This window comes from Bombina bombina, chromosome 7 (assembly GCF_027579735.1).
Source record: "Bombina bombina isolate aBomBom1 chromosome 7, aBomBom1.pri, whole genome shotgun sequence".
Lineage (NCBI taxonomy): Eukaryota > Metazoa > Chordata > Amphibia > Anura > Bombinatoridae > Bombina > Bombina bombina.
In genome coordinates this window covers 62,121,067-62,143,205 of record NC_069505.1, presented here as the reverse complement: position 1 = coordinate 62,143,205, position 22,139 = coordinate 62,121,067, and the positions used below count along the sequence as shown (strand labels likewise).

The following is a 22,139-nucleotide window of genomic DNA, read 5'->3' as shown; positions in this document are numbered from 1 at the left end:
ATAGAATAACTTGCAGCTTTTAAGTAAGTTTTTATACAGTTTTATACTGGATTTTTAGATCAGTATCTGTGCATATTATTCTTTATAGTAGTGTCTTTTACATACTGTTAAATGAAAATTGGTGTATACTGTCCATTTAACTGCAAAGGGCTCCAATGCACGCACACACACACACACACACATATATATATATATATATATGTCTGTATATGTATACATATATACAGTATTTGTTTTTATATGTGTATATATGTCTATAAATACATATGTACACATATATATATATACACATACACACACATACATATATATATATATATACACATACACACACATACATATATACATATTTAAAAATGTATATGTATGTGTCTCTATGTTAAAGCCCTTTCCCTGCTTTTTTTTCTAACACACTTTGAGCCCTTATAACTTTTTTTGTGCAATTGTATTCTTTAATATTTTATTAGCTAGTGTTATTGTGAGTGTAACTGTATTTTTGATGCGTTTTGTGACACTTTTTTGTGACCAGAGCTCTGAGGTCGCACAATCCCAACGTCTGTTAACTTCAATTGCGCTGAAGCTATCGAGTTTACTTTCAACTTGTAATACGAGCTCTTCACCTGACACGCACCTTTTCACCCCTTTTCGCTTGTGCGTAATTGTTAGCGCGCCACTCGTAGTCTGGCCCTTGGTGGTTTATTATAGTGATTTTTTTTCTTCTCCATTAACTTCTATCTGGGAATCCGTAAAAGTGCACGCAATATTCTAACTTTGTTTTTTTGCACTCTTCGGGTTAGCAACTCATAATGCAAGCATAACCCGACTAGCGCAAAAAGCTTACTTCTAGCGCAGTTAACACTTGAGCGGGAGTGTTAAAGTGACACTGAAACCAGTTTTTTTCTTTAATGATTCAGATAGGGCATGCAATTTTAAGCAACTTTCTAATTTACTCCTATTATCAATTTTTCTTCGTTCTCTTGGTATCTTTATTTTAAAAGCAGGAATGTAAATCTTAGCAGCCAGCCCATTTTAGGTTCAGCACCATGGATAGCGCTTACTTATTGGAGGCTGACATTTACCCACCAATAAGCAAGCATAACCCAGGTTCTCAACCAAAAATGGGCTGGCTCCTATGCATCACATTCCTGCTTTTTAAATAAAGATAGCAAGAGAACGAAGAAAAATTGATAATAGCAGTAAATTAGAAAGTTGCTTAAAATTGCATTCTCTATCTGAATCATTAAACAAAAAAATTGCGTTTAGTGTCCCTTTAATTAGCGCTCCACTTGGAATCTTGCCCTAAATAGGACAAGTATGTCTTAGTCCCCTCTCAATCCCACCACATATGACTTAGGGTTCCCTCCTCCCTACACTCTCTCCAGCATCTCTCAGAAATAGAAGGATAAATAGAATGTAGGCGAGTTGGAGTCAGATTGAGGATTTTTCTTTGTGAACAGAAAAAGTTTGTTAATTGTAACAGCATCAATTTAGCATTTGTAAAACGTCGCTTAAAGGGCACTCAGTAGCTGGGATACCAGAATATCATTTTAAGGTGTAGATCTGTACCTTTTGTGTATATGCCCCTCTCCAGCGCAGAAACTTGATGCAGCTTTGGGGCAACCTTCACAAATCTTTAGCAGCGATGGATTCAGTTTTCCTGCCAAAGAGATAATATAGTGCTTAAAGGGACAGTAAAGTCAATATTATACTTTCATGACTCAGATAGAGCATGTATATTTAAACAATTTATAATTTATATCTATTATCTAATATACTTTGTTCACTTTGTATCCTTTGTTGAAAAGCATATCTAGGTAGGCTAAGGAGCACCAATGCACTACTGGTTGATTGGTTGCTGCACATTTATGGCTCTTGTCATTGGCTCCCCCTATGTTTACAGCTAGCTCACAGTAGTGCATTGCTGCTCCTTCAACAAAGGACACCAAGAGAATGAAGCAAATTTTGAAAGTTGTTGAAAATGTTATACTATGGGGCCGATTTACTAAAGTGTGGACGGACATGATACGATGTATCGCATCATGTCCGCCGCACATTGATAAATGCCAACCGCATACGCTGTTGGCATTTATCATTGAACAAGCAGTTCTGGTGAACTGCTTGTGCAATGCTACCCCCTGCAGATTGGCTGCTAGCAGGGGGTGTCAATCAGCCCGATCGTATAGGATCGGGCGGATTGAAGACCGCAGCCTCAGAGGCAGCATACCAGTTATGGTCTTGCGAGGAAACAGGGGCATCAAGCTACATTAGGAGCTTGATAATTCAGCCCCTATTTTTCAAATCATGAAAGAAAACAAATACAGTGAAAATATTGCATTGCAAATGACATTGCTTTTACTTGCTTTTGCTGTAAAATACATAAAAACATTGTGCTTGTTCCACTCTCTCTAGAAGGCCCGGGGCTCAGATGTGGCATTTAAAGATTACTCAGGAAACAGCTGTGAATAATTATATTCAAAGCAGCTGCAGGAACACCATTTTTAAATGGTCTGGGCTCTCTCCCAATGCCAATAGTAGGTTGGGTTTCACTGTTCTCTCTTGCTTACATAGCTTTTTTATAGGCTGTAAAACGTTTTTTGAGCCTCTCCTGCCTCTAAGTAAGCCTTGTGAATCATAATTTTTTTTCACCAAATATCTTTTATTGAAAGCCAAGGTCATACAGTATCAAAGAAGGACAACAAAAATTATTGGCATTTTACATCTGATCCTTGTCAAAAACATTTTTCGTCTGATTTATAAGGGAAAAGTGGAATGGGGGGAGAACATAAGAAACAAGGAAAAAACATTAATAGTTTGTAGTACGGCATTTTCTATAATTTTGTTTAGCTGAGAGTAAATTTTTATCCAACCTTTGTAATTCCTGATAGGGGAGTGATGTGTAGTTTTCGAGGTGATATTCAACTCTTAGGGTATAGTATGGTGTATTTAAAGGGACAGTCTACACCAGAATTGTTATTGTTTTAAAAGATAGATAATCCCTTTATTACCCATTTCCCAGTTTTGCATAACTAACACAGTTATAATAATATACTTTTAACCTCTGTGATTATCTTCAATCTAAGCCTCTGCAAACTGCCCCTTTTTCAGTTCTATTGACAGACTTGCAGTCTAGCCAATCAGTGCCTGCTCCCAGATAACTTCTCGTGCACGAGCACAGTGTTATCTATATGAAATACGTGAACTAACACCCTCTAGTGGTGAAAAACTGTTAAAATGCAATCTGAAAGAGGTGGGCTTCAAGGTCTAAGAAATTAGCATATGAACCTCCTAGGTTAAGCTTTCAACTAAGAATACCAAGAGAACAAAGCAAAATTGGTGATCAAAGTAAATTGGAAAATTGTTTAAAATTACATGCTCTATCTGAATCATGAAAGTTTATTTTGGCCTAGACTGTCCCTTTAAGTAATACTATAAATCGACAGAAACAAGGTCTGTATGTGGTAGAGGACTCTGTGTGATGTTATATGCAGGTAAGGGGAGATTTAGGGTATTAATTAGGTCTGGTGTATGTTTCCCATAGAGATTGCATTTGTGCGTTCAAGATTTTTGTTTTTTATATAGTGGAATTCTGCTAAAGAAAGAGTGTTAGAGGTTTCTTGGAGCCATTGTGCTATTGTAGGAATTTTATCCGATTTCCAATTTCTTGCTATTATGATTTTAAAGCTATTACTCAGAATATTAAATAGTTTTCTTTTGGGTCTGGTACATTTTTTGGGGGTTTTATTAAAGAGCTATAGGCATGGTTCGAGGGGGTGGACGTTTCTAAAATTTTACTTGTTTCTTGTGATATCTGTGTCCATATGTCTGTAATTTTGGGACATAGCCACCAAATATGGCCCATGTGTCCTATGGGTGCTCTGCATCTCCAGCAGTTTGAAGTGCTGAGGTTTTATAGTTTTTTGCATCATGCTGGTGTTAAGTACCATCTCTGCAATATTTTCATATTGAGTTCCTGGTATCTACAGGAGATGGAGGATTTTTTAATACGTGTATAAATGTTTAGTGAGTCTGTGTGTGTAATGTCTGTTCCTAATTCTAAATTCCATCTATCTATATAATATGGTATATGACCAGGGAGAAATTGTTGTAGGATGGAGTATGTTAGGGATAGAGCACGCCTGGTTAGGGATGATTTTACACATAGAGATTCAAAAGTTGTTAGGGGCCTAATCATGTTCCTATTTTGCGGGTGTGCTGATATATATGAAAGACATCGCCTGTAAAATAACCAATTAGTGAAGGTTGGGTAGCCCATTGTGACCAATTCAGCCTTGTCTGGTGCTGTTTGAGATAGTGAAAGGGGCTCATAGTGATCCATTTACATGTACACGTGCTGAGGGAGAAGAGTACATTGCAAAGGTTTTGGCTATGAATTTGGGTCCTATTCCCATTTTGAGGAGCACATCTTTCAAAAATTGCCAACTAACACGGTCAAAGGCTTTTTCTGCATCAGTTGACAAAGTCAGAAGGGGGATGTTGTGGGTTGTCGCTTAATCAATTAGGTCTATGGTTCTAACTGTATTGTCTTTTGCCTCCCTGGAGGGGACAAAGCCAACTTGGTCCCTGTGGATCAAGTCTTGGAGGACGGTGTTCAATCGGTTGGATAGAATTTTGGCATAGATCTTAAGATCTGTGTTCAGTAGTGAAATAGGTCTGTAATTTTCGACGTGTGCGGGGTCTTTACCTGGTTTAGGAATAATAAAAATATGTGCTTCCAGGGTTTGGGTTGAGAAAGGGTTAGTGTCAGAGATTGAGTTAAAAAGGGTAAATAAATGGGGGGAAAGGATATCGACATATCGTTTATAATATAAATTGGTAAAACCGTCTGGGCCAGGGGCCTTATCAGTTGGTAGGTCTTTAATGGTTCTTTGAATTTCGTTAAGTGAAAATGGGCTATCCAGGATGTTTTGTTGTTCCTGGGATATTTTGGGTATAGGAATGTCTGATAAGTAATGGCCTATTAAATTAGTAGTGTCTCCTGAGTCATCTGAACGTAGTATGGTAGTATGGTTTGGTAGTATGTCCGGAAGTTTTCTGCAATAGATATAGTATTGTTATGAGTGGTGTTATTATGCGATTTGATCGATAGGATGTATGTTCTGTTAGTCTTACATTTGAATTTTCTTGCGAAAATTTTGCTGCATTTGTTGTCGCCTTCATAATAAGTTTGGTGGAGTTTGAGAGCTAGTTGTTTATATTCTCTGCCTAGCAAGTGGTTAACGTTATTCTTTTCTGTTTGGAGGTCTTTAATGAGGTTTGTGTTGGTAGGGTCTATTCTAAGCTACAATTCCAGGTCAGAGACTCTGTTGAGAGAATTGTGTAGTGCCAACCTTTGTTGTTTGGTGAAGTGAGAGTGAGCACTCATCAATTCACCTTCCATGTTTATGGGCTTCCCAAACTGTTTGGAAATGGGGTACAGAGCCTGTGAAACCATCAAGTGGTCTGTCCATGTGGTAGGTAGGATGAAGGAGTGTGTTGCAAGTGCTAGGGTGTTAACGTCTAGAAAGAAGTAATAAATTCGGGAGAATCGTGAATGGGGGTGGGAGAAAAATGTATAATCTTTGGATTCCGGAAGGTGTACCCTCCATGTGTCATGAACAGTAAGGTCTCTTAACTGTCATTTGATTTTATTGATTATTCTATGTGGGGTAGAGAAGGAGTGGTTAGAATTGTCTAGTAGGGGTTCTAGGGTCACATTGAGATCCCCTCCTACAATTAGGAGACCTTTCGCTACTTCTAATATTTTTTCTGTGAGGGCTGTTACGAATTTATCTTGATTTGTGTTTGGGGCGTATTGTATCGTTTACCTAGTAGGATAAGGTATCTACCCTCACTATCTTTGTGTGTAATGTGTAGTTGGAAGGGTATTCCTACTCCGTTAGTTTTAAAAGTGTTTGAAGCATAGTGGGCTGGGCCAAATTTGTATAGGAAAGTCTTGGGTTCTTTACCCTTTATGAAATGAGATTCTTGTAGGAAAATAAATCTCCTTTTTATTTGTAAAATCTCTGAGAGCTATGTTTCGTTTGTAGGGGTTATTTAAGCCCTTTGTGTTGACCGTGAGGATATTTAATTTTTTTCTTTTCTTGGTTAGACATAGGGAAATTGAATCGTTAAGAGGCATTTGTAGCAATGTTGGGGGCAGAAACTGAGGGGATTGTGGAGTCATATTTTTGTGAAGAGTCTGGGTTGGTATCAATGAGCTGAGGTTGGATGAGAATCCTATGGAGTTACAATGCCATATAAAATAGGTGATAAGATAAAACAAACAACAATAAAAACAATAATAACGTTTAACCAGTGTTCCTTGGTAAAATACCAAGAAATGGTATAGAACAGTTTTCATTTAAAGTGGTGGTCCGACAACCAAAGAGACCTATAAGTTTATCTAATAAGTAACAGTAGTGATAAAACATAATAACTTTTCATATGTATGGGTGTTTATACTCTGCGAGAAGGATGTAACTATTTTCTTAAGGAGCGGTATAGTGGTCTCAGAAAAGACTGAGGATTGTCATATATGAAATGCGAGGTGATGTATGTCTTGTGTGAAGATATTTTGATGTAACAGGTTTATTTTATTCAAGTTTTTGTGTTAAACTACAATTCCAGGTCAGAGACTCTGTTGAGAGAATTGTGTAGTGCCAACCTTTGTTGTTTGGTGAAGTGAGAGTGAGCACTCATCAATTCACCTCCCATGTTTATGGGCTTCCCAAACTGTTTGAAAATGGGGTACAGAGCCTGTGAAACCATCAAGTGGTCTGTCCATGTGGTAGGTAGGATGGAGGAGTGTGTTGCAAGTGCTAGGGTGTTAACGTCTAGAAAGAAGTAATACATTCGGGAGAATCGTGAATGGGGGTGGGAGAAAAATGTATAATCTTTGGATTCCGGGAAGGTGTACCCTCCATGTGTCATGAACAGTAAGGTCTCTTAACTGTCATTTGATTTTATTGATTATTCTATGTGGGGTAGAGAAGGAGTGGTTAGAATTGTCTAGTAGGGGTTCTAGGGTCACATTGAGATCCCCTCCTACAATTACGAGACCTTTCGCTACTTCTAATATTTTTTCTGTGAGGGCTGTTACGAATTTATCTTGATTTGTGTTTGGGGCGTATTGTATCGTTTACCTAGTAGGATAAGGTATCTACCCTCACTATCTTTGTGTGTAATGTGTAGTTGGAAGGGTATTCCTACTCCGTTAGTTTTAAAAGTGTTTGAAGCATAGTGGGCTGGGCCAAATTTGTATAGGAAAGTCTTAGGTTCTTTACCCTTTATGAAATGAGATTCTTGTAGGAAAATAAATCTCCTTTTTATTTGTAAAATCTCTGAGAGCTATGTTTCGTTTGTAGGGGTTATTTAAGCCCTTTGTGTTGACCGTGAGGATATTTAATTTTTTTATTTTCTGGGTTAGACATAGGGATATTGAATCGTTAAGAGGCATTTGTAGCAATGTTGGGGGCAGAAACTGAGGGGATTGTGGAGTTATATTTTTGTGAAGAGTCTGGGTTGGTATCAATGAGCTGAGGTTGGATGAGAATCCTATGGAGTTACAATGCCATATAAAATAGGTGATAAGATAAAACAAACAACAATAAAAACAATAATAACGTTTAACCAGTGTAAAATACCAAGAAATGGTATAGAACAGTTTTCATTTAAAGTGGTGGTCCGACAACCAAAGAGACCTATAAGTTTATCTAATAAGTAACAGTAGTGATAAAACATAATAACTTTTCATATGTATGGGTGTTTATACTCTGCGAGAAGGATGTAACTATTTTCTTAAGGAGCGGTATAGTGGTCTCAGATAAGACTGAGGATTTTCATATATGAAATGCGAGGTGATGTATGTCTTGTGTGAAGATATTTTGATTTAACAGGTTTATTTTATTCACGTTTTTGTGTTAAACTAGCAACACATATTATTTAAAGGGTTAAACATTGTAAGTTTTGTGTAAGGATACATACTAGTTCTGTCTCTCTGATATGAAGTAGAGTGGTGTTATCAGCATCAAGTGTTTTCCCCACTTGGAGAAGTGGGAAGGTTAGGTCCTTCTTTTCTCTTCTTAGATTGGACCATCTGCCAGGGTGATCATCTGAAGGGAGTGCTATTGCTTCTGAGATTGAGGGATGAGGAATCAGTCAAGGTCGTAGGCGGGCATGGAAGTTTCAATGGGATACCTAGTCCTTTTGAAAGTATGTCAAGATCTTGTGGGCCTTTGTAGACAAGAGTATTTCCTTCATAGGGGATGATCAAGCTGAAGGGGAACCCCCATCTGTACTTTATGTGTTTTTCCTGAAGTACAGTTGTGATGAAGCGTGCTTCTCTTCTCTTCTGAATGATGCTAGGTCAAAGGTCTGGATAGATCTGGATTGAGTAATCTAAGTAGGAGATTGTGTGCGATATCCTTGCTTTTTGACAGATTTCTTCTCTGTCTGAGAATCTGAGAAATTTCATGATAACATCCCTAGGGGAAGCGTTGGGGGGAGGAGGGGGTCTTAATGCCCTGTGTGCTCTCTCTATTTCAATTGAAGGTCTCTTTGACATGCAGGAACAATCCTTGGAGATAGGGCAGAAGTTCTGGATTTTTGACATGTTCAGGGATACCTCTGATGCGGAGGTTACTTCTTCTGCACCTATTTTCAAGGTCTTCTATCTTCTCTTGAAGCGAATAAATTTTCGTTTCTTGTTTATTGGCTTTTGTAGAGATTGTTCCCACCATGTCACTGAAGGTTTCCCGTGTGTCTTCTATTTCCTCAATTCTGTTCCCCAGATCTGTGATGTCTTTGCGCATATTTATAAGTTCAGATGTAATAAGGGATTTAAGAGAGTCAAAGTCCTCTTTGTTGGTAGTTTTGCAATATCCTGCTTAGGTTGAACTATATATTCCAATGAGAGTGGAGCTGTTGGTGTTAATTATTGTTCCGTATCTATTGACATCTGTTTGTCTGCTGTAGTTTGAGAGATATTATCAGCTTGTTGGAAGAAGGAACTGACAGATATCGTTGAGGCAGATTGTGTTTTAAGTTGTTTGTCCCTCTTGGGGTGTCTCCTAGAAGCCATCTTGGCAGAGTAGTTTAAACAGATCTTTGCAAAGAGAAATAGGCAATAATAAATATTTGCTCTTATTAGAGTTTGCTAGTTATTGGTAGATTGAGGTCTGTATTTAGACTTGGAGCAAACTCACTATGTTGTTTATAAGAGAGAGCACAGTATCATAGTACACTCTAATGATTCACTCAGATAACTTATGAATAAACCAGCACATTAGTTAATATATTGCAATAGAAGAAGTTTGTTATTCCATTATGGTTGTTATGTTGCTGAAGCCATCAGCTCGTTAGTATAGGATAATGTCCTTTATAATGGAAAGTGGCAATTAAGCGTACCTGTCAGCCTCATTGCGCAGTTAGTATAGCATGGTAGCCATAGGCTGTCATCCTAGGCCTAAATGTACTGTCAGGCTGTGTGGTTTGTCTGCTGTGGTGCTCGGGACGATTTGGGGATTGATTGGCGCTTTGTGCGAGTCTTAAACTATGATCCGGTCCTGTCAAGGAGCATCCCTACCACTGTGGTAGCTGATTTCATGATGTGCAGCATCTCGGGTCGGGCCACATGAGATCCAAGATGGCGGAGGTTCAATTATCCTCAGTGAGAAAGAAGCTCCAGCGGAAGCAGAATGCCGTAAGTTTCAGTCTGTTGGAGTCACATTGGGGTCTAAGATGTCCATCCAATGTGTGGAGCTAGTTAGCCTGTTACTGCTGGCTCGCTATTTAGCTACGGTCCGTCGGGTGTCTCGGAGCTAAGAGACTATGCGGCCATTTGCCTGCTTGGCCAAACTCCACCTCGTGAATCATAATTTTTAACCATAAGCTAAAGAAACTGCAGAGTCCCTTAGGCTTTTATGTGGACCCGAGAAATGAATACATAAATTAGAAGATTGACTAAAATCCTTCATATCTTGCAGAAAACTTTGAAAAGCCCAACAACTTCCAAATTATGTAAAAGTCTTTCCTTAGAATTTTGAGGATTAAGACAATGATATAGCTAGAAAAAAAAACAATACTTTCCATGATAAAAACTAGATCTCCAAACTATGCATGGATTCAAAAGGACAAACCTGTAGACTCCAAGAACCAAATTTAGGTTTCAGGGAGGAGAGATTGGCTTGATTACCTGAATAATCCTACCTAAAGCTTAAGTGAAAACTCTGAATGTCAGGAAGATTAACATTTTTTTTAAAGGAATAAAACAGAAAGAGCTGAGATCTAACCTCTTAAAGAGCTAGCAGATAAGCCATCCTGTAAAAACTGAAAAATTCTTGGAACTCTAAAAGAATGCCAACTAAAACCATTTTTCTTATAACGGTTAAGAACAACTTTCCAAATCTTATGACATATTTCCTTGATACTGGATTTCTGGCCTGAATTAAGGTTTCAATGACCTTATAAAAAAAAAACTATCTGGCATAAAAATAGGCATTCAATCCCCAAGCCTTCAAGTTGAGAGACTTGAGATCTTGATGATAAATGGGACTTTGAGATAGAAGGTCTTCTGGCCTTAGAGGAAGAAACTATGGGAAACAGCTGGACATCTGAACCAGATCTCAAAACCAAGTTGTGCGTGGTCAAGATGGAGCAATCAAAATCTCTGACAATTGATCTAGTTTGATCCGAGATATTCCTCTGGAAACAGAACTGGTGGAGGAAAAAAGAAAGGGCCAGCTGTATTGGCGGTTCAAGTGGAGAGTCTTTGGTTTAACGGCTGCTATAGTAATGTACAGTTTTTGAGGATTGGAATATGAAGGTAAGCATTCTTAAAGTCTATCATGGACATATATTGACCGTATTGAACAAGGGATAGAATAGTCCAGTTGTTTCCATTTTTAAAGTAGGAGCCAAATCCACAATTGGCCTGAAAGCTCCTTCTATTTTGGGAACTATGAAAAGGTTGCAGTAACAAACTTGGCCTTATCCTGATATCAGAACTGGAGGTATCACTCCCATGAGATCGAGATCTTGAACACAAAGAAATATGGCTTACGTATAAGTTGTAAGTTAACATATGCACTTGATGTCACTAATTTTAAGATTATTAATTATAACTATAGCAATAGAAAGATGGTAATAAATCAATGGGATCTATGAAATATAATCGGCATAATTATTTTATTAATTAAAATGTATAATTTTTTATATATTTATATTTTTTATACATTTGAAAATGTCTCTAAATGAATAGGGGTTCACCTCTGAAACTACTCTAAATCGATTGTAGGATTTATTACAGACTACACAAAAAAAGACTCTTTCTTTGCCCAACTACGGATTGGATGTTTCTTTACACAAGATCAGGAACTATCATATAAGAACTACTTGATTGGGAACTTAACAGAATACGGCACAGGATTGGTGGAATTTCTATTAATATGATCTGCCATTTTAAAAATCTTTTCAATGCATTGATTAGTTGGATTTTATTATTTTTTATTCTTATGTTTTCCGCTTTGTGATGTTGCTTTACGGCTCTTTTTACTTTACGATATCGTGAAATGGAAATAATAAAATGTTTTAAATGTTTTTATATTGAACAGGTGTAAATCTGCTCTCATCCAATGAGAGAACAAAGACGGTAGAAGCAGTTGAAACGCGTTGATTGAAATAAAAGCTGCTTTTTATATTTGTAAAAAGAAGCTACATATGAGTTTTTTTTAATAAAGAGGCCAACTATTGAACTCTATTTTGTGAGTATCTACATTTGTTGTTTATGATGTCTGGATGCACTACACAATTGTGAAATCTCATTTCAGCATTTGGGGATACTACACTACATCTCAACGAGAATTCTGGGGATACTGTGTGATACCGCACTCAAGCGAAAAAGATGAAAAAGGCCCACCTGAGGTGAATAGGTAATTTGAATACATGTGACTTTGCAGAGGGGTCCTAGGGAACCACAATTATTCACCAAAACAGGAGTTGATTGTGGAAATTTTAAAGAGTCTCATAGAGTATGATGCCACCAGGTGACTAGCTTTAGAATAACGCACACTATCAGGTTTTTTAAATCTGCTCAAGGAACTTTCCCATTGGAAGATGTAGATAGTCTTCAAAAAATAGAGGGTGGGATGGGGCACAGAATATCTCTATGAGGCCCTTATGATTGAAACATCATCGAAATAGTGATATATTCAAAAGGGATCCATCACAGGATCAAGATTGCATGTGAAATATTCAAAAGGGCTGAAATCAGTGTTTGAAGGCTGTCTCGCAGAGAGGCGTTATATACACAATGTTTTATTTATATGTATTTTATTGTATAAAGCTATAATATGTATTTTGGTTATTGGTTATTGTTTTAAAAAATTGTGTATTTTGCTTTTGACAGTAATATTCAAAGCACTGTCCTCCATCTTGGATGAACCGTTTCAGCCACATCAGTCTCGCCAGATTTTCAGTGGCGAGAATTTCTGTTGTGAGAAATCTAGTGAATGTGCAGTGAAACTTAATTTATATAGGCATTATTTGAAGTGTTACTACACAGAAACAGTTTTTTGTTTAAGCGAACGCAGTCTATGTTGTGTAAACATACTTTAAATACAGCCCCTCCGCCGAAATTGTAGATAACTGGTGATGTTGTCGGACTTTTGCTGAAGCTGTGATCCTATGGGAGACACATCGCCACTCGTTGGAACCATTTTGTTTGAATATATCGCCAGACTCACGGATTGTAAGACTGGCAAAGTCAAGGCGGCAATTTCTTGTGGGTTTGACAATATATTGATCATCAGGGCCTTAGTCTCTATAATTAATGTCTGGTATCCCATTCTTACTCATAGGGAGACATCATAGTAATTTGCATACAAAAAAAGAAAATAGAGAGACACACTCAGTTGAGAATAAACAATTGCTATAACAACCAGTTGTTGATCTGGGGAGAGCTATCTGGGCAAATAATCAAATCTTAGATCAGACCATACAGCCCCTGCCAGTTATATCCCATACCAGCCCTCAGATTAGACCTATAGTGCTGTATCCCATTAGCCATATGCCAAAATCAGTTCTTATAGTGGAGTTTAAGGGACAGTAAACACCCTGAGATTTTTTTTTATATAAAATGGTTAGTTATGTATAAAAAAAACAACTTTGCAATATACTTTCATTATTTATTTTGCCCCTTTTTCTTGTAATTTAGCTCTGAAAATTGTAGATTTTCTAATAGGCATGTATGGAGAGGGGCAAAAGGGGAAAACGCCCCTCCCTAGAATTTTGCAATTTATATCCAAACATAAAAATCCACAAGTTACTTTTTTAATGCCAATGAGCCACAATTTTTAAAATGTTGTGCAACTCTCGCCTGCTGCACCTGCTGCTAATGATATTGTTTTGTTTAAGGGATATTTTACTTCCACTAACCTGGAAATATTTCTGCAGACACCCATTCTAATATGCTGTATTTTTCAAAGTAAATTCAGTATTTAGTAGACGTAAAAAAAATTGGAAATTCACTAACGAACAGAAAAATGGCCACGGTTTGATTTGCGTGGGCATCAGATTTATTAGAAAAAAAAGCCATTGCCAGAATGATCTAAATGCCACAAAACTACAGCCATTTTTTGTGATTTGTTTCCAAATGTGTCTAGTATTTAGTATAATTAAAAAAAATGATATATATATAATTTGATGTCTATATCTTATGTTCAGCAGACTTTAGACAGAATGATGGTTAATATGATTTCAGAAAGACTGAGGGTTAATAATAGTATTATATTCTTCAGGTTAATGACAGAGAGGGTATAATTAATTAATTAATGTTCTGAGCGTCCCTTACAGTTACCTGATGTCCCAAGCTGAGATGGGGGTCTCAAAATGAGGCGCCTAAGAAAGAGCCCACGGGATACGCAAATGACAGCCATCTTTTATATACAGCAATTTCTAAATACTGAATATTTGTATGTACAACAGCAACAGTGAGACTGCCAACCTTTGTGTTGTTGTAAAATGATGTGTATGCAGCTATATCTGTACTAATTATGTATCTCTCCCTGGATATAACTGCATGTGTAGCTGTTCAGTATATAACTGGGGAGCTTACTAACTGGTGTCAGAGCTAAGCCTGTGTGTGTGAGATCTGCATATGACTTTAGTATCTACTTATGTGAGTATTGCTCTGTATCTAGTTGCATATTAGATGGCTGTGCATATAAATGTCTATTAAATGTGTCCTGTATCTATACTGCAAGCTCAGTGTTGTATATGGAGCTATAATGTGTGCTGTGTTTGATAGAAGGGCAGCCACTTGTCTGTGTCAGTGTGACCGCCCCTGTCCCTCCCTCCCAGCATACACCAATAGCCACCTCCTTATGTAGACATAGACACTGCCTTACAGGGACAATATACAGTCCAGGAGTGAGTTGGGCTCTCTCACACCCACTACTCTTTTGGTGGTTAACTTCTGCAGCAGTCTCTTGTTTACATAACTTTTCTATAGACAACAATACTGTAGTATTGGACAAAATAAAATTAACTGTTTGTGTTAGTAAAAATATTTGTTTTTTAAACAGTGATCAAGAAAAACAAAACAAAATGTTATTATATACATTTGTCACGTTAAGTATTATGTCATTAAAAAAAAATCTGTTAAGAGTTATCCGTAAAATGACACTCCAGCAGGTACAAATAGACCTTGAGAACCTTTTACTGAACAATGTCCTTTACCAGTTGAAGGAGTGTGTAATATTAATTCAAAATAATAAGTTTGACAAACAATGGTTTGTTTTATATAACGTTTTATTCGTAATACGTTTATAAAGACTACAAAAATAAGTGCACCGATTATCGGGGGCGCGCCTTATGTGTAGCTAGCAAAAGCCGATAGACCTCTGTGCTCGCAGACATTGACGCGTTTTATCAATTCAATAGTATCAAGCCCAAGTGGCTGGCTCAGCTGGCTGACGAGAGCAGGTTCAAGCAAAGCATGCTGGTATTTGTAGTCTTCGGTTTGCTTTACGGCTTCAATGGATGCAGCATACCGGAAGTGAGTGTGCAGGTTGTAGGGGATACTTCCGGTTTCTGCGACCGGTGTGTTTCTCGCTTTACCCTGTTGGAGATTTATTTTATTCCTCGCAGAAATGAGGGACGTGACCGGATATTTGCAACAGCAGCAGAGCCAGAGTACCGTGCCCGACAAGGCTGCTGTATGGCATCGACTGGAGGAGTTTTACAACAAAAAGTAAGCGCGTATTGTCAGCATTCAATACCTACTCACTCATAAAGCAATAGTACACTGCCATCACACAGTAGCTACACACTCATACAGGCAGAGCACACAGTAGTTACACACGCATATAGCCAGAGCACACTGTCAGCACACATTAACTACACACTTATACAGCCAGAGCACACAGTAGCTACACACTCATACAGCCAGAGCACACTGTCAGCACATAGTAGCTACACACTCATACAGCCAGAGCACACTGTCAGCACATAGTAGCTACACACTCATACAGCCAGAGCACACTGTCAGCACATAGTAGCTACACACTCATACAGCCAGAGCACACTGTCAGCACATAGTAGCTACACACTCATACAGCCAGAGCACACTGTCAGCACATAGTAGCTACACACTCATACAGCCAGAGCACACTGTAGCTACACACTCATGCAGCCAGAGCACACTGTAGCTACACACTCATACAGCCAGAGCACACTGTCAGCACACATTAACTACACACTTATACAGCCAGAGCACACAGTAGCTACACACTCATACAGCCAGAGCACACTGTCAGCACATAGTAGCTACACACTCATACAGCCAGAGCACACTGTCAGCACATAGTAGCTACACACTCATACAGCCAGAGCACACTGTCAGCACACAGTATCCACACACTTATACAGCCAGAGCACACTGTCAGCACGCAGTATCCACACACTTATACAGCCATAGCGCACTGTCAGCACGCAGTAACTACACTCTCATACAGCCATAGCGCACTGTCAGCACACAGTATCCACACACTTATACAGCCAGAGCACACTGTCAGCACGCAGTATCCACACACTTATACAGCCAGATCACACTGTCAGCACGCAGTATCCACACACTTATACAGCCAGAGCACACTGTCAGCACGCAGTAACTACACTCTCATACAGCCATAGCGCACTGTCAGCACGCAGTAACTACACTCTCATACAGCCATAGCGCACTGTCAGCACGCAGTAACTACACACTCATACAGCCATAGCGCACTGTCAGCATGCAGTAACTACACACTCATACAGCCATAGCGCACTGTCAGCATGCAGTAACTACACACTCATACAGCCATAGCGCACTGTCAGCACGCAGTAACTACACACTCATACAGCCATAGCGCACTGTCAGCACGCAGTAACTACACACTCATACAGCCATAGCGCACTGTCAGCACGCAGTAACTACACACTCATACAGCCATAGCGCACTGTCAGCACGCAGTAACTACACACTCATACAGCCATAGCGCACTGTCAGCACGCAGTAACTACACACTCATACAGCCATAGCGCACTGTCAGCACGCAGTAACTACACACTCATACAGCCATAGCGCACTGTCAGCACGCAGTAACTACACACTCATAGAGCCATAGCGCACTGTCAGCACGCAGTAACTACACACTCATACACCCAGAGCACACTGTCATCATCACTGTACCTACACCCTTATACACCCAGAGCGCACTGTCATCATGCCGTACCTGAACGCTCATAGAGAGCACACTGTACCTACACCCTCATACAGCCTGAGCGCACTGTCATCACGCTGTACATGCACACTCATACAGCCAGAGCGCACTTTCATCACCACTGTACCTACACCCTTATACACCCAGAGTGCACTGTCATCAAACTGTACCTGCACACTCATAGAGAGCACACTGTCATCACATAGTAGCTACACACTCGTATAGTTAGACAACATTATCAGTATCTACACACTTATATAGCGAGAGTACACTGTCGGCATGCAGTAACTACACACTCATACAGCCATAACGCACTGTCAGCACGTAGTAACTACACACTCATACAGCCATAGCGCACTGTCAGCACGCAGTAGCGACACACTCATACAGAGCGCAATGTCAGCACGCAGTAACTACACACTCATACAGAGCGCACTGTCAGCATGCAGTAGCTACACATTTATACAGAGCGCACTGTCAGCACGCAGTAACTACACATTTATACAGCCAGAGCACACAGTTCCCACACACTCATACAGCTATACCGCACTGTCAGCACGCGGTAACTACACACTCATACAGCCATAGCGCACTGTCAGCACGCAGTAGCGACACACTCATATACAGAGCGCAATGTCAGCACACAGTAACTACACACTCATACAGAGCGCACTGTCAGCACGCAGTAGCTACACATTTATACAGAACGCACTGTCAGCACGCAGTAACTACACATTTATACAGCCAGAGCACACAGTTCCCACACACTCATACAGCTATACCGCACTGTCAGCATGCAGTAACTACACACTCATACAGCCATAGCGCACTGTCAGCACGCAGTAACTACACACTCATACAGCCATAGCGCACTGTCAGCACGCAGTAGCGACATACTCATACAGAGCGCACTGTCATCACGCCGTACCTGCACTCTCATACAGAGCGCACTGTCATCACGCCGTACCTGCACTCTCATACAGAGCGCGCTGTCATCACGCCGTACCTGCACTCTCATACAGAGCGCGCTGTCATCACGCCGTACCTGCACTCTCATACAGAGCGCGCTGTCATCACGCCGTACCTGCACACTCATACAGAGCGCGCTGTCATCACGCCGTACCTGCACACTCATACAGAGCGCACTGTCATCACGCCGTACCTGCACACTCATACAGAGCGCGCTGTCATTACGCAGTAAATACACTCATACACCCAGAGCGCACTGTCAGCACGCAGTAACTACACACTCATACACCCAGAGCGCACTGTTAGCACGCAGTAACTACACACTCATACACCCAGAGCACACTGTCATCATCACTGTACCTACACCCTTATACACCTAGAGCGCACTGTCATCATGCCGTACCTGAACGCTCATAGAGAGCACACTGTACCTACACCCTCATACAGCCTGAGCGCACTGTCATCACGCTGTACATGCACACTCATACAGCCAGAGCGCACTTTCATCACCACTGTACCTACACCCTTATACACCCAGAGTGCACTGTCATCACACTGTACCTGCACACTCATAGAGAGCACACTGTCATCACATAGTAGCTACACACTCGTATAGCTAGACCACATTATCAGTATCTACACACTTATATAGCGAGAGTACACTGTCAGCACGCGGTAACTACACACTCATACAGCCATAGCGCACTGTCAGCACGCAGTAGCGACACACTCATACAGAGCGCAATGTCAGCACACAGTAACTACACACTCATACAGAGCGCACTGTCAGCACGCAGTAGCTACACTTTTATACAGAGCGCACTGTCAGCACGCAGTAACTACACATTTATACAGCCAGAGCACACAGTTCCCACACACTCATACAGCTATACCGCACTGTCAGCACGCAGTAACTACACACTCATACAGCCATAGCGCACTGTCAGCATGCAGTAGCTACACACTCATATAAAGCGCACTGTCATCACGCCGTACCTGCACTCTCATACAGAGCGCACTGTCATCACGCCGTACCTGCACACTCATACAGAGCGCACTGTCATCACGCCGTACCTGCACACTCATACAGAGCGCGCTGTCATCACGCCGTGCCTGCACACTCATACAGAGCGCGCTGTCATCACGCCGTGCCTGCACACTCATACAGAGCGCGCTGTCATCACGCCGTGCCTGCACACTCATACAGAGCGCGCTGTCATCACGCCGTGCCTGCACACTCATACAGAGCGCGCTGTCATCACGCCGTACCTGCACACTCATACAGAGCGCGCTGTCATCACGCCGTACCTGCACACTCATACAGAGCGCGCTGTCATCGTACAATAACTGCACAGTTCTACAGAGACACCAAGAGAGGACTCGTTATACACAACACCACATTGAGAGAGAACGCAGAAGCTACATATATAACAAGACATTATAAAGACTAAACACAACATAGAGCAGCTGTTCCCGGCACATATTGACCGCTGGATCACTGAATTGTCCCCAAACAGTAATGATGATACATTCACAGAACATAATAAATATATTATAGCAGATCATTGTTGGATCTTAGGCGGCGGGCAGGAGTATATTTGTTGTTAAGTGAGGACGGGGGGTGCTTTGTAGGTCAGGGTGAGAATTTTGAATTTAATTCTGCTGTGAAGGAACTCGCAGAGAGGTGCAGCAGATACAGAGCATTGGGAGAGGTGAATTAGCCTAGCAGAGGCATTTAGGGGGGAAAGAGCAAGGCCAGTTAGTAGGTTATTACAGTAGTAAATTTACAAAAGTCCCACAGCGCTACCCCAGTAATTATCTAAGCTGTACCAATAAACAGCTTTCCCCAAAGGCTGTCAAATATATCAATAGAACAAAGGGCGGGTAAGGACAGCGCTAAAAAAGCTGAAAGATAACTCCAACCACTGTATGGGTAAAAATATATGTTTCATTAATAAATATGTTAAGGTAAACAACAACTACAAGATGCCATATACTAGTGGCTAAATTTAAAATGTATAAAATATATATGTGACCGGTCACTCAATACTAAATTAGTGTAGTCCTAAATATACAGTCTTCTAAAATTGCTACAAATGGCTAAATGCAAATACTCTAAAATCGCTACAGACTATGAAAATCCTGCAACAGGCTAAAAATAGCATAAAAAATAAAAAGTACATATGAACGGAAGAGCGGATTTCAACAGATTGTATGATAGCAATAATGTGTAAAAACAATCATAACAAAGCTGTAGAACTCGAGGCACTATGGTGGTCCGTAATATACAATAACAGCGTATTGAAACGTCAGAGATCAGCCTTAGAAACGGTTTAGTGATTCCCTTACAACGGGTATGACGATATAACTTGCCAGTCACGCCACCCACTTTGCGGGTATAAGGGAAAACTGAAGTGGTGTAGCAAGAGGTAAGTACCTTTCCAAAATGTCCAGAGTACTGAAACAAAAATGAGCCTGCTCGTAAGCTTACATTCCTGCTTTTTCAAATGAAGATTCCAAGAGAACGAAGAAAAACTGATAAAGGGAGTAAATTAGAAAGTTGCTTAAAATTGCTGCTCTACCTGAATCATGAAAGAAAAAAAATTGGGTTCAGTGTCCCTTTTAGCAGATTTGAAAATAAAAATAAATTGTACATTTTTTTTTTTTGAGTCTTAAAGGGACACTAAAGCTAAATTTTTTTTCTTTCATGATTCAGATAGAGCAGCAATTTTAAGCAACTTTCTAATTTACTCCTATTATCAAATTTCTTTGTTCTCTTGCTATCTTTATTTAAAAAGGAGGAATATGATGCATAGGAGCCAGACCATTTTTGGTTGAGAACCTGGGTTATGCTTGCTTATTGGTGGGCAAATGTAATACTCCAATAAGCAAGCGCTATCCATGGTGCTTAACCTAAAATGGGCTGGCTGCTAAGATTTACGTTCCTGCTTTTAAAATAAAGATACCAAGAGAACAAAGAAAAATTGATAATAGGAGTAAATTAGAAAGTTGATTAAAATTGCTGCTCTATTTCAATCATGAAAGAAAAAAATTGTGTTCAGTGTCCCTTTTAAAAGGACAATTTTGAGTTTGATTTCCCTTTTTAATACATTTTGTAACCCTCTTCCCTTCAGAGAGGCTGGGGTGCATTTTGTGCTTGTAGCTTCATCAGTAGTGAACACAGCCCACAATGTCAGAAACTCTCCGTTTATTTCCTAAAAATGAAATAACAATGGTGCTGCACCTATGAAGTACGGCATACAAGTGCTTTGTAAATGCTCTACATACGTTGTGTGTTTGTTTCAGGTTGTGGCACCAGCTCACTCTGCAGCTTCTTGACTTAGTGGAAGATCCTGAGATCGCTAAAGGAGATGGACTCATTAAGGTGATTATATAACTTCTCTATCAATATCATGAGCATTGATTACACAAATCTGTTTAAAAATTAGGAGCCAGGCAGTTTGTATTGTATATAGATATATGGAGAATAACCCAAAAAGTTAGGAGCCAGTAAGAATATTTAGGAGCCAGGCATGTTTTTAGTAGCCAGACAGTTTGTATTGTATATAGATATATGGAGGATAACCCAAAAAGTTAGGAGCCAGGGGTGAAATTCTAGGAGCCAGTGGCTCCCAGGTTTGTCGAGCCCTGGATTACAGGGACATTAAACACTTTGAGATGGTAATATAAACAGATAAATCATATTTATATAAAAAAAAAGTCTGCAATATACGTTCATTATTTATTTTGTCCCCTTTTCCTGTAATTTCATTCTGAAATTTTGAGCTGTTCAATTCCTGCTAGAAATGGAAGTGCAGAACACTGTTCTATTCCGCACAGCCATTGGCTGCACACTCTAGTCTTACCGCCCAGTGGTAAAATAGTAAAAAATAAATACGTTTTAAAAAAGGCTTTTACGGATGAGGAGCTTGGGGGAATTTAAAAAAAAAAATGCTATGTTGCTAAAATAGCTAATTTGAAACATTGTGTGTCAATTAAAAAGCAGAACAATAAACAGTAAGTGCAATGTAATACTGTAATTTAAAGGGACACAAAACCCACATTTTTTTTCTTTCATTACTCAGAGCATGCAAGTTTTAAACAAATTACCAATCTACTTCTGTTTTCTATTTTGCTTCATTCTCTTGGTATCCTTTGTTGAAAAGCATATCTAAATAGGCTCAGTAGCTGCTGATTGGTGACTGCACATAGATACCTCGTGTGATTTGGCTCACCCATGTGCATTGCTATTTCTTCAAAAAATGATATCTGAAGAATGAAGCAAATTTTGATAAATTAAGTAAATTGGAATGCTGTTTAAAATTGTATTCTCTAAATGAATCATGAAAGAAAAATTTGGGTTTCATGTCCCTTTAATCTATAGGTGGGTGTATGCCTCTGTGTTTTCCAATA

The 22,139-nt window shown here is 39.6% G+C and overlaps 2 protein-coding genes across 2 annotated transcripts in view; one reads left to right on the top strand and one right to left on the bottom strand.

Moving 5' to 3' along the window:
* SIRT3 (sirtuin 3) overlaps positions 1-14,331 on the bottom strand; it is a 64,529-nt gene extending 50,198 nt beyond the window's left edge. Inside the window, exons 1-2 of the mRNA XM_053720143.1 lie at positions 13,853-14,331; positions 1,567-1,657 (exon numbers count right to left, since the gene is read on the bottom strand). Coding sequence (XP_053576118.1) covers positions 1,567-1,657; positions 13,853-13,931 — 170 coding nt within the window. The 5' untranslated portion in view covers positions 13,932-14,331. The remainder of the gene's footprint in view (positions 1-1,566; positions 1,658-13,852) is intronic.
* Positions 14,332-15,059: 728 nt separating this feature from the next.
* Positions 15,060-22,139, top strand: part of PSMD13 (proteasome 26S subunit, non-ATPase 13) — a 35,165-nt gene continuing 28,085 nt past the window's right edge. The window contains exons 1-2 of the mRNA XM_053720142.1: positions 15,060-15,247; positions 21,033-21,111. Coding sequence (XP_053576117.1) covers positions 15,147-15,247; positions 21,033-21,111 — 180 coding nt within the window. The 5' untranslated portion in view covers positions 15,060-15,146. The remainder of the gene's footprint in view (positions 15,248-21,032; positions 21,112-22,139) is intronic.